Source organism: Octopus sinensis, linkage group LG1 (assembly GCF_006345805.1).
Source record: "Octopus sinensis linkage group LG1, ASM634580v1, whole genome shotgun sequence".
NCBI lineage: Eukaryota > Metazoa > Mollusca > Cephalopoda > Octopoda > Octopodidae > Octopus > Octopus sinensis.
Window position 1 is genome coordinate 193,908,220 of NC_042997.1, and position 15,989 is coordinate 193,924,208.

Consider the following 15,989-nt stretch of genomic DNA (forward strand, 5'->3'; position numbering starts at 1 on the left):
GTACATGAAAATGCGAAAAGTAAAAAAAAAAATGAAGAAAGGGGGGAGGGGAGAGAAAGATGTAACGAAAGTGTCGAGGCAACGAAGTGGTGGTGGTGGTAGCGGTGGTGATGGTTGGGTGAGAGGATGCTCACACTGTTTTTTCGTCTACATAAAAGACTTTTGTAAAATAGTGCTAGGTTACGCTGACCTACTTATCCCCTGCTCCTCGATGCAAGAAAAAAAACGATAAAAGGTAGACAGGTCTGCCTGCTATATACATATGTGCTCCAATTAATTGCAGTAGACGATGCATCCCAGAACAAATATAATTGGCTCACTTCGACTGCTGTCCGTAACATGAGAAACAGTCTTAATTTATTATCTACAGATATTAAATGCAACATGACCTAATACGTATATTTTATCGATTATTAAAATGCCTGGTCAGTTCTAGTCGACTTCAGATTTCTCTCTCTTCTCTCGTAAACGTATGTAAGTGTGTATGTGTTGTAGCTTTGAGCTATATATATATATATATATATATATATATATAGTGTATTGCTTAGATGAGAAGAGGGACAGTAGCTTCAAGGAAGAACTTCGGTTTACCTGAAGTGGGATATTGAAACTAGATGTTCACAAAATATAAGAAATATGTCAAATTTAGAATATTGGAATTTGACCTTAACCAATAAAACGAACCCCTTTTTCCCACCTAACTGACGTCAATCAGATATTTTATCCAACACAATTCTTGGAAGATTCTTTATATGACTAAACTCTAGTTCTATTTTTCTTTTTCTTTTTATATACCATTTTAATAACTACCAGTATATGCATATATATTCTTTTTTTAAAATTTAATATTGCTATTTTGTTCTATAGAACATTACTGTTATTTACAATTGGAGTAATAGAGATAATTAAAGAAAACAATTATATTGGGTTAAAAAAAAAAAATTTTTTTTCTTTGCCACCCCAAGTTATCTTTGCTTAGAGAAGTCGCTCTTTAGAAAAAAGGAGGCAGATATTGACGTTTAAAAATGTCGGATAAAGGTGATGTTGATGAACCGGCGGTGAGTGAAATGTCACCAAGCGAGGACGACAGTTTGATGCTGTGTCAAGAAGACGAAGAAATGGAGCCTGAGGAAGGAGATGACAGTAGTTCTGAACTGGATTCCGAAGATGACGATGAAGCAGAGAAAGAGAAAATACGTTGTCTCGAAGAGCAAGTAAGTAATTTTTTAACAAATCCCTTCTTTCTGTTTCATGTATTTTTTATGTTTTTGTGTTATTTTCTTAATTTAAGTGTTTATTATTATTATCATTGCTGTTGTTATCGCAGTGTTATTGAGTTTGGAACGGGGTAGATGCCCCAGTTAGTAAGATAACAGAACTAAGAATATCGCAGTTTGTTTTTGTCCCTCTTATTCCCCTCTTCAAATTCCAGAAGGCTCGCATTTTTCCTCTTCGTGTTCGATGAAATAAATAATTACGAGACATGTTTTAAGGAATCGGTTCAGTAGACTCTTTATCAACCTTAGAATTGTGTCTTTTTTTTTCTTTAACTTTATCAAAAGAAATATTGAACATATATATATATATATCTCCATCCCCTTGTGTATGTATTATTTATGTAATGTAACGTGTGGTGTTGTGTGTTAATTTTTTTTTTCTGGACAGATTTATTGATAAAAATAATCTATAAGAAGATAATCAGGTGAGATAACACAACCGAACATACAATGGAATCTTAAGCGTTCTCTTTGAACTGACCAATATATATACATATATATATATATATTATATATATATATATATATATATATATATCAGATTACCATTGCTTTTTTTACTGCTTGTTTTCTGTTTTGCGCCCAGCTATATCTATAGCGCAGTTCTCTAACAGTTGACTACGTTCTTTTCAGAAATCCTACTCTATTTGTTTACTATAGTTACACTATGCAGGCGGTCATCTTTGTTATTGTTATTATTTTCAAATTTAAAACGGAAGGATAGTTAACCGTATATTAATAATTACTATGCATTTATATTTTATTTTAAGACATATAATATATAATATATATATGTATTTATATATATATATTTATAATCGCAATATAAAGTAAAACGTGGTGAATATAACGAAATGAAAACCCTTGTTTTAGCTTCTTATGATAGTTCCTCCTCCATATATAAATTTTGTCAACATAACATAGAGTTACGTCCCTTGTTAATGTTATTTTTTTTATTATAAATAAAATAAATATAATAAGCAAGAGAAAGAGTTTTATAATTTTGTTTTACACAAATTTTGTAACTGATGCCAAGTTCTAAGATGTTCGCGAGCTGATCATAACTTTCCCCAGAAGATGCAGATGCACTAACTTTTAAAACAAGATGCTAAAATTTCTCTAACTTGTCTTAAATCAAAATAAATGGATAAATAAAAAAACTTGATAAGTTGTTTCTGTTATTGAACTGCGGCCATGCTGGGGCACTAACACTTCTGAAGGGCGTAACTTCGGTATAGGTACGGGAGTACCAGATACATTTCAAGAAAGTGTTTTTTTATATATATATATGGGGGGGGGGGGTTAGGGTTTGTGTTAGGGGGGGGGGAGAAAAGGGTTTCTGTTATCTTCAGAAATGTAAACAAAGCCACTTACGGTACCTATACCGAAGGATCGCCCTTCTGAAGGCTTTTAGTCGAACAATCCGAGCCCTGCACTTTTTTTAAATTCTGGTATTTATTCTACCGTTCTCTTTTGCCCAATCGCTAAGTCATAGGGACAAAAATAAAAAAAAAGAACCACTAATTGTCAAGTGGTGACAAATACAAAGACACACAGCGCGCGTGAGTGTATATATAAACTGGTGAACGACCAGGTTATTAGATGTTACACATCGCTGGTCAAAATGCACTTTGCCTTGTTTTAGCTTTCAGATGATGCCACCTTGCTGGTCAGGCGAGCAGGCCAATGTTCTCCCCTCCTTCCTGATCTGAAGGCTAGTCCATCACAGGGTGGACTGGAGCAACATGTAATGAAGTGTTTTGTTCAAGAACACAATGTGCTGCTTGGCCCGGGATTCAAACTCATGATCACTCGATTGGGAGTGCAACATCCTAACCACGAGACCACGTGTCCTCACGTGCACCGTGTGTGTGTGTCTGAGTTCAAATTCCACTGAGGTTGACTTTGCCTTTCATCCTTTCGGGGTTGATAAATTAAGTACCAGTTATGCACTGGGGGTCGATGTAATCGACTTAATCCTTTTGTCTGTCCTTGTTTAGCCCCTTGTGAGCAATAAAGAAATAAGAAGGGCCTCTGGCCATAGGAAATGGATCAACAAATTCTGCCTGACCCATGCAGGCATGGAAAAGTGGGCATTAAATGATGAAGAGTGTTACTCTATTAATACTGGTTATTGCTCTATTTTGATTGTAAACAGTAAAGTTGCTTAGGAACCTCAATTTGGTGTTAGATCCTTCTTCATCTTGTGTTTTTTCTGTTTTTTGTAACAGATTCTCAGTTATCCTTATACATATGCTCCACATCTGGATTTAATCAGAGCACTGAGACAAGCCGGAGAACTAGAGAGGTTGAGAGCAGCGCGACAGTACATGAGTGAAATATTTCCTTTAACTGAAGGTAAGTCAGATTCCAAATGCAAGTTTTTCTTTATTGTTCCTAATAATACAACAATTAAGAACAATTAAATGCATTGATCTCATGAGTTTTGCAATTCTCATTTCCAAAACTGAATTTTTTTTCATTTCTTCATTTATATACCTTAAGGCAGTGCTTCAGCATGGCCACAGTCAAATGACTGAAACAAGTAAAAGAATACATTCTCAAATTTTCACAAATGCTGTTCCTCTGTCATGCTTTAGCCCAGTGTTTCTCAACCTTTTTGCCCTTGCGTAACCCTTAAAATATGTTACATGTCTTGAAGAACCCTTACTCTTTTACTTGTTTCAGTCATTTGACTGCGGCCATGCTGGAGCACCGCCTTTAGTCGAGCAAATCGACCCCGGGACTTATTCTTTGTAAGCCCAGTACTTATTCTATCGGTCTCTTTTGCTGAACCTCTAAGTGACGGGGACGTAAACACACCAGCATCGGTTGTCAAGCAATGCTAAGGGGACAAACACATACACACATAAATATATACATATATACGACAAGCTTCTTTCAGTTTCCGTCTACCAAATCCACTCACAAGGCTTTGGTCGGCCTGGGGCTATAGCAGAAGACACTTGCCCAAGATGCCACGCAGTGGGACTGAACCCGGAACCATGTGGTTGGTTAGCAAGCTACTTACCACACAGCCACTCCTGCGCCTATGTACAAAAAAATTATATACATTATCTTTCTCATATTTTTTTCATCATCTACAACTACAATTTTTTTCCTTTCCTTATACTTCATATATTGTTTTTGCAAATACTGACTATATATTTTTATATATAGTCTTTGCTTGGACTGTACCAGCGGACTTGGATGTTTGACATCCCATTGAAGGATTTTGGTCCTCACCTGTTATATATATTTATGGTTGTCCTATTTTTTGATAACATAATAGTTTAAATAAGATGATGTCTCGATGACTGGCATCCGTGCTTGTGGAGTACCATATAAGGGTGATCGTTGTCAGAGCAACATGCTATCCTCAATTGTGATTGTTACCTATGTCGCCTTACTGGCACTTGTGCTGGTGGCAGGTGAAAAAACATTTGAGTGATGTCGTTGCCAGTGCCGCTGGACTGGCTCCTGTGCAGATGGTACATAAAAAGCACCATTTGAGTGTGGCCTTTGTCAGTACTGCCTGACTGCCTTCGTGCCAGTGGCATATAAAAGCACCCACTACACTCTTGGAGTGGTTGGCGTTAGAAAGGGCATCCAGCTGTATAAACTGCCAAATTAGACTGGAGTTTGGTGCAGCCATCTGGTTCGCCAGGCCTCAGTCAAATCGTCCAACCCAAGCCAGCATGGAAAGCGGACATTAAATGATGATGATGAGGACCAATAGCATTACAAATATAACATTGAATGCGGTCCAACAGAGTTAAACAATCCACAGGAGCACCTGTTTGTATGTGACAACAGTACTCAATGCAGGGGCGAATGGTGGACTTATAAAGATAAAGAATAGCCTCAGGAGTGAGGTAACCCCTCAAATGAAGGAGTGAGCCTACCTTCAGTGCAGTCGATTTTGCAATAGAATCAATATTATGAGATTTTAATTCAACCCTTTAGCATTCAGATTACTCTGCCAAATATAATGCTTATTTATTAGCATTGTTTTGAATTCATCTCACAGCTTTAAAATTTTGATAATATTTTTTTAGAATGACATCATAGGGTAGGTGTAAGAGGCTGGATCAGGCTGGTTTTAATAGGTGAAATATTTCCACTGGATATGACTGGTTTAATTGTTAAAGGGTTAAATATGAATAATTTTACAAATCAAATTTTTAGAAATAACAACCAAAACGCCTTCAAATCACACTCTATCTTAACTTATTTGATACCAATATACTTGTAACTGCTCCTAGGTTTTTAATATAAACCTTTTTTTTTTTAAGTAATCTAAATCAAAATCTTCCTTCAAAACCCCATTTTAATGTATGTTCCAAATACCAGAACATCATCATCATCATCTTTTAACATCCATTTTCCATGCTGGCATGGGTTAGACAGTTTGACCAGAGCTGGAGAGCTGTACTAGGTTCCAGCCTGCTTTTGGCTTGGGTTCTACAGCTGGATGTTCTTTCTAATGCCAACCACTTCACTGTGTGCAGAGTGCTTTTAATGTGGCACTGGCACAATCCCCTTCAACATGGTGGGTGGACAAAATTATTTTACCAAATTTTTCATGGCTTTCAAAATTAATTGAAAGAAAATCAATGTCTTTCAAAAGAAATATAGTAACAAAATGGTTAAAAATAGGAATATGATAAATATGGGCCCTAGATACAAGAAAGCAGCTGGCCATGGCTGGAAGGCTTTTGATCAGGGACTAAACAACAACAGCTGCACTTCACCCTACACACCCAAGCAATGAGAGAATATGCTGCATGGTTCCAAGTAACAAGTGCTGGATGCATGAATCTTGCTCTTTGACTTCTGTGTCTCTGTCATATGTTCTCTGAGTAGAGTTTATCCATGCTGAGTTTATTGTACTGCATTTCTTAATTCTGCGTTCTTTGTTTCTTTTCAGAATTATGGCTGGAATGGTTGAAAGATGAAGTATCTCTAGCAACAGAAGACGATCGTGAAAGGATTGAAAAGCTTTTTGACAAAGCTGTTTCTGATTACCTTGGTACTTGCTTTATCTATATCTCTTTCTTCCTTTACTCAACCATCTCATCTATGCCTAGCTCTTTGCCTAGTGTGCTAACGATTTTACCACCTCACCACCTTCTTTTCATTACCTATACTGTGCCCACCACCACCCTTCTAGACCCTGCACTAGTCACTACACCCAGTCCTTCCTCCACACAATATTGACCTTCTGAAAATTCCTCTTTACACGTTTCTCCTACTGCCGTAAACTCGCAAATGTTTAATATTAACCACATCAATTTTTACCTGTCTTGGAGGGTCTACAAAGGCTCCCTTTGAAGCAAGTTGTCCCTTCCTCCAAGCCAAACCAGTAAAAGATAAAACCTAGTTTTGCCCCTAAACATTACCTAGATCTTATTAAAATCGTCCTTTCTTAATTCACCATCAGTTAAAGTATTTTATGGTTGTCGTTATTGTTTCCTTCTTGACTAATTCTTTTCTATTGCTTTTATTTGCTCATATTTAGCTGTTGATGTCTGGCTAGAATATGTCCAGTATGCCATTGGAGGAATGGGATCACCGAATGGTATTTCTCATGTAAGAGCTATTTTTGATCGAGCTGTCACTGAAGTTGGACTTCATGTTGTCAAAGGCGCCAACATATGGGATGCTTACAGAGAGTTTGAAAATGCTATTCTGGCTGGTCTTGAGGTATGTCGTTTCACTTTATTTAGTTGCTTATTCTTTCATAGATGTGGCTATGTGGTTAAGAATCTTGCTTCCCAACCTCTTGGTTCTGAGTTCAGTCCCACTGCATGGCACCTTGGGCAAGTGTCTCCCTGTATAATACAGGGCTGACTAATGCTGTGGGAGTGAATTTGATAAATGGAAATTCTTTTCTTTTCTACTCTAGGCACAAGGCCTGAAATTTTTTTTTGTTGGGGTGGGGGCAGTCAATTACATTGACCCCAGTATGCAACTGGTACTTAACTTATCAGCCCCATATCCTACAGGCAACAATCATAACAGGTAGACACGAAGGAGAAAATGTTTTTATTCCAAAAATTTCTCTCATACCTACAGATGTTCCATTTGAATTTAAAACACTTCAGTTTTCAGTCAAACTAAATTTTGGTATTTCAATTAACAAACCTCAGGGTCAATCCCTCAAGGTAGTTGCACTTCATCTCTCTACTACATGCTCCTCTCACGGCCAACTCTATGTTGGTTCCTCACGAATTGGAAGCAGCAACATTTTATTCATTTCAAAACCAACAAAAAATTACACAATGAATATTGGTGGTGATAAGGAATGATATATATCATCATTTAACATCCTTCTTCCATGCTGACATGGCTTGGACAGTTTGACAGAAGCTAGCAAGGCAGGATCCTTACCCATGCTTTTCTGTGTCTGTTTTTGCATGGTTTTTACAGCTGGATGCCCTTCCTAAAATCAACCACTCCACATAGTTGGGTCACACACACACCCATACACAACAGCATTCCAAGCTTCCATGCATTTTCTATCTACCAAATCTGCTGACAAGATATTGGTTATCCTGGGGCTTCAGTAGTTGCTGAAGGTGCTTGTTTGTTTGTTTGTTTAGCGAAGCGGTCTTCATCCCATTAGTGGGAGAAGTCCGAAACGTGGTCCTTTGCTATTCGTAAGACCCACAGAAGAGAAAGCAGATCAACCCCCGACACCGAGAGCATCGACGGATGGATGAATGCGCATCCAGGCTCAGCGGTTGCTTAGGAAGTTGGGGACAAGAAACAGGAAGAAAGAGTGAGAGAAAGTTGGAGCGAAAGAGTACAACTGGGGTCGCCACCACCCTTTGCCGGAGCCTCGTGGAGCTTTAGGTGTTTTCGCTCAATAAACACACACAGCGCCCAGTCTGGGAATAGAAACTGCGATACTCCGACCATGAGTCCGCTGCTCTAACCTGTTTCTTTACTACCCACAAGGGGCTAAACATAGATGGGACAAACAAGGACAGACATAGGTATTAAGTCGATTACATCGACCCCAGTGCGTGACTGGTACTTAATTTATCGACCCTGAACGGATGAAAGGCAAAGTCAACCTCGGCGGAATTTGAACTCACAACGTAACGGCAGGTGAAATACCGTTAAGCATTTCGTCCGACGTGCTAACGCTTCTGCCAGCTCGCCACTGCGCCTCCACTGCTGAAGGTGCTGTGCAGTGGGGCTGAACTCAAAACCATTCGCTCGCAAAGTGAGCTTCCTAACCACACAGCCATGCCTATACCTGCTTAACCTCTATTTAAATACTTTTATGTAGAAACCTGTTGTCATAAATATTCCAAATAACCCTTTTATTTGATATCCTTTACTCCAAAACAAAACTCCCTTATCTCCAAAACAAAATGTTCCATGATGAATAAGCATAAGTACTTTAGGTTACATTTGATTTTCTTGTCTTTCTTTTATCTTTAACAGCCAGAAGAAGCAGATTCAGGCAAACCTAACCCAGCATATATTGAACAGAAATCTCGGTTGGTTTCATTGTTTAAGCGCCAACTTACAGTGCCACTCCTTGGTAAGTCCTCTTCATAATTGACCATTCTTATCAATGATTTTCCTACATTATTTCATTTTGTTAAGAAAGTAATTAATTGATCATTAAAGGTTTCTTCTGAATGGGAGTACAGGACATTTTGGTGCTGCACCTGTCATCGTCATCATCGTTTAACGTCCGCTTTCCATGCTAGCATGGGTTGGACGATTTTGATTGAGGGCTGGCAAACCAGATGGCTGCACCAGGCTCCAATCTTGATTTGGTAGTGTTTCTACAGCTGGATGCCCTTCCTAACGCCAACCACTCCGAGCGTGTAGTGAGTGCCTTTTACGTGCCGCCGGCATGGGGGCTAGTCAGGCGGCACTGGCAACGATCTCGCTCGAATCTTTTTACACATGCCACCAGCACAGGTGCCAGTAAGGCGACGTTGGTAATGATCACGCTCGAATGGGTGCCCTTTTATGTGCCACTGGCATGGAAGCCAGTTGGCTGCTCTGGCAATGATCACGCTCGGATGGTGCTCTTGGCACCCTACTAGCACGGGCACAAGTGTTTAGCAATGCTGGTTCAACATTTGGTTATTTGACATCAGTCATTTTAATGTTTTTTTCATTCTTTCCCTCCTACCTCTCTCTCTCTCTTTTTCTGTTTATGTGCATGAACATCTAGTTACATTTCTATAACATGTCTGACTACAGATCAGAAGATTCCAGGTTTGTATCTGGGCAAGCTCGTATTCATTTTTACTGTGCTGCTGCCATGTATATAGTATCCACGTTGGTGCTATGTAAAAAGCACCCAGTACACTCTGTAAAGTGGTTGGCATTAGGAAGGGCACCCTGATGTAGAAACTGTAGCAAAACAGACAATTGGAGCCTAGTGCAGCACTCCAGCTGGCCAGCTCCTATCAAACCCTCCAGTTTATACCAACATAGAAAACAGTTGTTAAATGTTGATGATGATGATCTCTCACTCTTTCTATATTATTTTCTTTTATTCTTGTATTTGTTTCAGTCATTTGACTGGCCATGCTGGAGCACCCCCTTTAGTCGAACAAAAACTAGTAGTGTTAATACATGTGTAGACAGGAATTTGGAGACTGTCCCCTTTCTGAAACCTCAGAACTCTCTTCCTATTATGACACATAAACACATGTTCCTTATATAATGTTGTTGTATCCCTAGCAGTTGAGGGAACTTGTTGAAGAGGTATACCCAGGAAGACCTGGGATGAAGCATGGCCTTCGAACATTAGGCTTTACCGAGGCAATGACTAGTGACCGAGACCTTTGGAAATATGCAGTGCATGAGAAGACCCGGCAAGCCAAGAGAGACCATAACCCATGGCCTATGCCACTTATGCATACCTTTCCTTCATTGGACACTAAACTCTGCTTGCGAAGACCTGTTGAGGCAAGTGAAATCGAATCAAATTTGATGACTGGCACCTGTGCTTGTGGAGTGCTAAGAGCACCATCCGAGTGTGATCGTTGCCAAAACAGCTGTCTGTCTTCCACGCCGGTGACATGTAAAAATGCCGGTGGCATGTGAAAAAACACTCTCTGAGAGGTTGGCGTTAGGAAGGGCATCCATCTGTAGAAACTGCCAGATCAGATTGGAGTCTGGTGCTGCCATCTGGTTTGCCAGTCCTCAGTCAAATCGTCCAACCCATGCTAGCATGGAAAGCGGATGTTAAACGATGATGATGATGATTCTAAGGCGGCGAGCACGCCAAGCGGAATGCTTAGCAGTGTTTTGTCTGTCTTTACATTCTGAGTTCAGATTCTGCCGAAGTCGACTTTGTCTCTCATCCTTTTGGGGTCAATAAATTAAGTACCAGTTGTGTACTGGGGTCACTCTAATCGACTGGCCTGCTACCCCAAAATTTCGGGCCTTGTTCCTAGAATAGAAAAGAATATTGTTATATTCTGTTATAAAGCTGAATGTTAAGTTTTATTTTTCAAGAATGCTATGATGTGGACATTATTATTCTTGCAGGAATTAAAGATACATATGCTGAATTGAAAGAATGGTTCCCTGAACTGGCATCGGACAAAACCTTCCAACAGATTTACCAGCAGACACTCAGTAAATTGGAAAAATTAAAACCTTTTGAAAAAGAACTGGTATGTATTACTAGGTCAAGGAAAAAGTTTGTGCACCATGTTAAAATAACGTTAAAGTTTATTCAAAAACAACAACAACTATTCTTCTAAATAAAGACCATCATTTTCCATGACCTTCTGCCAATGATCCTGCAAGCTTTTGGATTTGGTCAAAGTACCAATCCTTTGGCTTTGAATTGAAAAATTCTTGACAGGCTTCTTCAACTTCATCGAATGACTCAAATAGGTGACCTTCCATAAAGTGCTGCATTGGTCAGAAGAGACCGTAGTCAGATGGAGAATGTCTGGACTATAGGCTGGATGCGGCAGAACTTCCACACCATCCAATTCTTCAGTCTTGTTGCTGGTCTTTCTGGTGGTATGTGGCTTTGCATTGTCCTGTTAAAACAAAGCATGTTTTCGATGAACAAGTCTTGGTTAATTTTCAACCTGCACATCGTAGACTCGATCAAGTTGCACCATATAAAAAAGCATTATCTTAACACGGTACACAAAATCTTTTTCCTTGGCCTAATATTTGTTACAAATGAGAAGTTTTTAATTTGAAGGCAGATAGTCTGTTAGTTTTGTAATTTACATTTATGAATTAACTTTCTTGTGTAACCTCCTTCATGAGCATGTCAGTACTGGCACCTGTGCTGGTGGCATGTGTAAAAAGATTTGAGCAAGCTCGTTGCCAGTACCGCCTGACTGGCCCCCATGCCGGTGGCGCGTAAAAAGCACCCACTACACTCTCGGAGTGGTTGGCGTTAGGAAGGATATCTAGCTGTAGAAACATTGCCAGATCAAGATTGGAGCCTGGTACAGCCATCTGGTTCGCCAGCCCTCAGTCAAACGTCCAACCCATGCTAGCATGGAAAGCGGACGTTAAACAATGATTATGATGATGATGCTATTGTCTTCAATCTTCATTTTCTATTTTATTTTGAGATAATAGTTCATCAAGAGAAAGGGTGCAGTGTCCATGGCCTTTATAGGCCTTTCCTCACATGATACATTGTTACGGTTGATGTTGAATTTCACCTGATAAAAATCAGTTTGGGGGAAGTGTATTCCAGTGGGTTGCACTCTAGAGAAGGACCGAGACAGAGGAGGTGTTTTTCCTCAGTCTGGAAAATGAGATGCAACAAGGGAGGAGTAGCTAAAGTAGACGATGAGCAAGGGTGGGCAATTAGTTTGTCTTTCTTCTTTTCTTTCTTTACTCTTTTGACCATTTGTTATGTTGGACTATTTTCAGGCTGCAACAGATGAGTATTATGCCAAGATGGAAGCTTATTATAAATACATTGAATATGAACTCAGTCTGGATGACCCCGCCCGAATACAGTGTATATATGAACGGGCAATTACACATGGATACTTGAATGCAGAACTTTGGCTCCAGTATACACGCTATTTGGTGAGTGGATCATTAGTTACTCTTTTACTTGTTTCAGTCATTTGACTGCGGCCATGCTGGAGCACCGCCTTTAGTCGAGCAAATCGACCCCAGGACTTATTCTTTGTAAGCCTAGTACTTATTCTATCAGTCTCTTTTGCCGAACCGCTAAGTTACCAGGACATAAACATCGGTTATCAAGTGATATTGGGGGAACAAACACAGCCACACAAACATACACACACACACACACACACATATATATATACATATATGACACACACACACACACACACACACACATATATCCACTCTACTGGTTGGTTGGTTGGTTGGCTGATGTTAGGAAGGGCATCCAATCATAAAACCCTGCCAAAATAGACACAGAAGTATGGTGCAGGCTCCTGCCTAGCCAGCTCTTGTCAAACTATTCAACCCATGCCAGCATGGAAAGCAAATGTTAAATGATGATGGTGATGATTGTGTGTGTGTGTTCCATTACTGCTTGACAACTGGTGTTAGTTTGTTTACTTCCCTGTAACTTAGCAGTTTGGCAAAAGAGGTTGATAGAATAAGTGCTGGGCTTAAAATAAATACTGGAGTTTGGTTTATTCAACTAATGATTCTTCAAAGTGATGGCCCAACGTGGCAATGGTCTAATCACTGAAACATAAATTTTAAAGGAAGACAGATATGGTTTCAATATTTGTTTTACAATTCCCAGCAGGTCGTAAGACTATATGGAAGCTTTCCTGTTGGTTCTTAGGCAAAAAAACCTCCTTGAGAATCACTTTAGTAATGCAATGCTAGTTTTAAAATTTCGTTTCTATGGAAACTTGGAATTTGACACTTTCAGATTTACTGAAAATTTTATGTTTTTTTTGTGTATTTAAGGACACCAAGTTACCCATCAAAAAAGTTGTTCTGGCAGCTTACGAACGTTCTGTGAGAAATTGTCCTTGGAAAGCAGAACTGTGGGGTCGTTATATCTTAGCAATGGAACGACACAAGGAACCAGATGTGAAGATAACAGGTAAATATCTCTGATGTTTATACATCATCATTGTTGTGTTGAATCTCTGTCGATGCTCTTTTACATAATTACATCACCTTTCCTTCATTGGACACTAAACTCTGCTTGCGAAGACCTGTTGAGGAACGTGAAATCGAAATCAAATTTGATGACTGGCATCTGTGCTAGTGGAGTGCTAAGAGCACCATCTGAGCGTGATCGTTGCCAAAGCAGCTAACTGGCTTTCGTGCTGGTGGCATGTAAAAAGCACCATTCAAGCGTGATCGCTACCTGTGTCGCCTTATTGGCACTTGTGCTGGTGGTACGTGAAAAAAGAATCGCGCGACGTCGTTGCCAGTGCCGTTGGACTGGCTCCTGTGCAGGTGGCATGTAAAAAGCACCATTTGAGCGTGGCTGTTGCCAGTACCACCTGACTGGCCCATGAGCCGGTGGCACGTAAAAGCACCACTACACTCTCAGACTGGTTGGCATTAGGAAGGGCATCCAGCTGTAGAAACTCTGCCAGATCAGATTGGAGCCTGGTGCAGCCATCTGGTTGGCCAGTCATCAGTCAAATCGTCCAACCCATGCCACCATGTAAAGTGGATGTTAAACGATCATGATGACATCACAGATAGGTTGTAGAATACATCATTGTCATAATCAGGCTAGATAGGCATAACCGGTTTGTGTTTTTACATTCAGCTGATGCTAAACTGTATATTGATTCGTTGTCTTAGCTGGGTTGTACATCAAATCACTGTCATACCAGGCTGTAAAGTACATTGTCATTGTGTTATTGTCAGGCTGTATAGTACATCATTATGACATGGTTAGCATCATCATCATGAGTGAGCATCATATTTTCAGTTAAACGGACAAAACAACAATTTTCACTGTTACCTGTTCTGGTATCATCATTATCATCATCATCATCATTGTTCAATGTCCACTTTCCATGCTAGCATGGGTTGGACAATTTGACTGAGGTCTGGCGAACCAGATGGCTGCACCAGGCTCCAATCTAATCTGGCAGAGTTTTTTTACAGCTGGATGCCCTTCCTAACACCAACCACTCCAAGAGTGTAGTGGGTGCTTTTATGTGTCACTGGCACGAGGGCCAGTCAGGTGGTACTGGTAACAGCCACACTCAAATGGTGCTTTTTATGTGCCACTCACACAGGAGCCAGTCCAGCGGCACTGGCAACGACCTCGTTCGAATGTTTTTTCATGTGCCACCAGCACAAGTGCCAGTAAGGCGACACAGGTAAAGATCATGCTTGAATGGTGCTTTTTACATGCCACCAGTACGGATGCTGGTTTGTTGCTCTGGCAACGATCACATTCAGATGGTACGGATGCCAGTCATTGAATTTGATTTCGATTTTGATTTCACTTGCCTCAACAGGTCTTCGCAAGCAGAGTTTAGTGTTCATGAAGGAAAGGTACGTGTAACATAAGTGGGCTGGTTACACCCCTGGCATAGGCCACGAGGTTATGGTGTCACTTGGATTGCCGGGTCTTCTCAAGCACAGCATATTTCCAAAGGTCCCGGTCACTAGTCATTGCCTCGGTGAGGCTCAGTGTTCGAAGGTCATGCTTCACCACCTCATCCCAGGTCTTCCTGGGTCTACCTCTTCCACAGGTTCCCTCAACCACTAGGGTGTGGCACTTTTTCACACAGCTATCCACACCCATTCTCACCACATGACCATACCAGCACAGTCGTTTCTCTTGCACACCACATTAGATGCTTCTTAGGTCCAACTTTTTTCTCAAGGTACTTACACTCTATTGACCTCGAAAGGATGAAAGGCAAAGTTGACCTCGGCAGAATTTGAACTCAGAACATAAAGACAGACGAAATACTGCTAAGCATTTCATCCGGTGTGCTAATGTTTCTGCCAGCTTGCCACCTTAAAATCTATAAAATATTCTTTTCTTTTCTACTCAAGGCACAAAGCCCAAAATTTGTGGGGAGGGGGCCAGTCGATTAGATCGACCTCAGTACACAACTGGTACTTAATTTATTGACCCCGAAAGGATGAAAAGCAAAGTTGACCTCAGCGGAATTTGAACTCAGAATGTAAAGACAGACGAAATACCGCTAAGCATTTCACCCAGTGTGCTAATGTTTCTTATTTCTTTATTGCCCACAAGGAGCTAAACACAGACGGGACAAACAAAGCAATTAAGTCGATTACATCGACCCCAGTGCATAACTGGTACGTAATTTATTGACCCCGAAAGGATGAAAGGCAAAGTCGACCTCAGCGGAATTTGAACTCAGAACGTAAAGACAGATGAAATACCGCTAAGCATTTCACCCAGTGTGCTAATGTTTCTACCAGCTTGCTGCCTTAACTATGACCTCTATAGCTGTGATTTCCATTTCATTTTTAATAGAAGATCTTTATGAACAAACTCAGTTCAGCCGAGACCTTTTTTAAATGTAATCTTCTCAATTTTCATGACAGATCTTTATGAACAAGCCATCAATTCAGGATTTACTGAACCAACAGACTTTCTCCATGTCTATACAGTATTTTGTGACTATAAACGCAGACGAATTGACTGGACTAAAGGTATGTCTTATCCATAATCGATCTCTTGCTTTCATGTTGAGCACTGGAGTCAATATAATTGTCTCACCTCCTTCA

General features: G+C 40.2%; 1 protein-coding gene across 3 annotated transcripts in view; it reads left to right on the forward strand.

The window, feature by feature from the left end:
• Positions 1 to 962: 962 nt before the first annotated feature.
• Positions 963 to 15,989, forward strand: part of LOC115216828 (squamous cell carcinoma antigen recognized by T-cells 3-like) — a 49,643-nt gene continuing 34,616 nt past the window's right edge. For 2 of the 3 annotated variants that reach the window (XM_029786420.2, XM_036508076.1), the window contains exons 1-9: positions 965 to 1,214; positions 3,509 to 3,635; positions 6,208 to 6,309; positions 6,799 to 6,983; positions 8,736 to 8,835; positions 10,812 to 10,939; positions 12,177 to 12,338; positions 13,212 to 13,350; positions 15,807 to 15,914. In XM_029786420.2, the coding sequence (XP_029642280.1) occupies positions 1,026 to 1,214; positions 3,509 to 3,635; positions 6,208 to 6,309; positions 6,799 to 6,983; positions 8,736 to 8,835; positions 10,812 to 10,939; positions 12,177 to 12,338; positions 13,212 to 13,350; positions 15,807 to 15,914 (1,240 nt within the window). In that variant the 5' untranslated portion in view covers positions 965 to 1,025. Of the gene's footprint in view, positions 1,215 to 3,508; positions 3,636 to 6,207; positions 6,310 to 6,798; positions 6,984 to 8,735; positions 8,836 to 10,811; positions 10,940 to 12,176; positions 12,339 to 13,211; positions 13,351 to 15,806; positions 15,915 to 15,989 lie in introns of all 3 variants that reach the window. The other variant, XM_036508077.1, reaches the window with a different exon arrangement.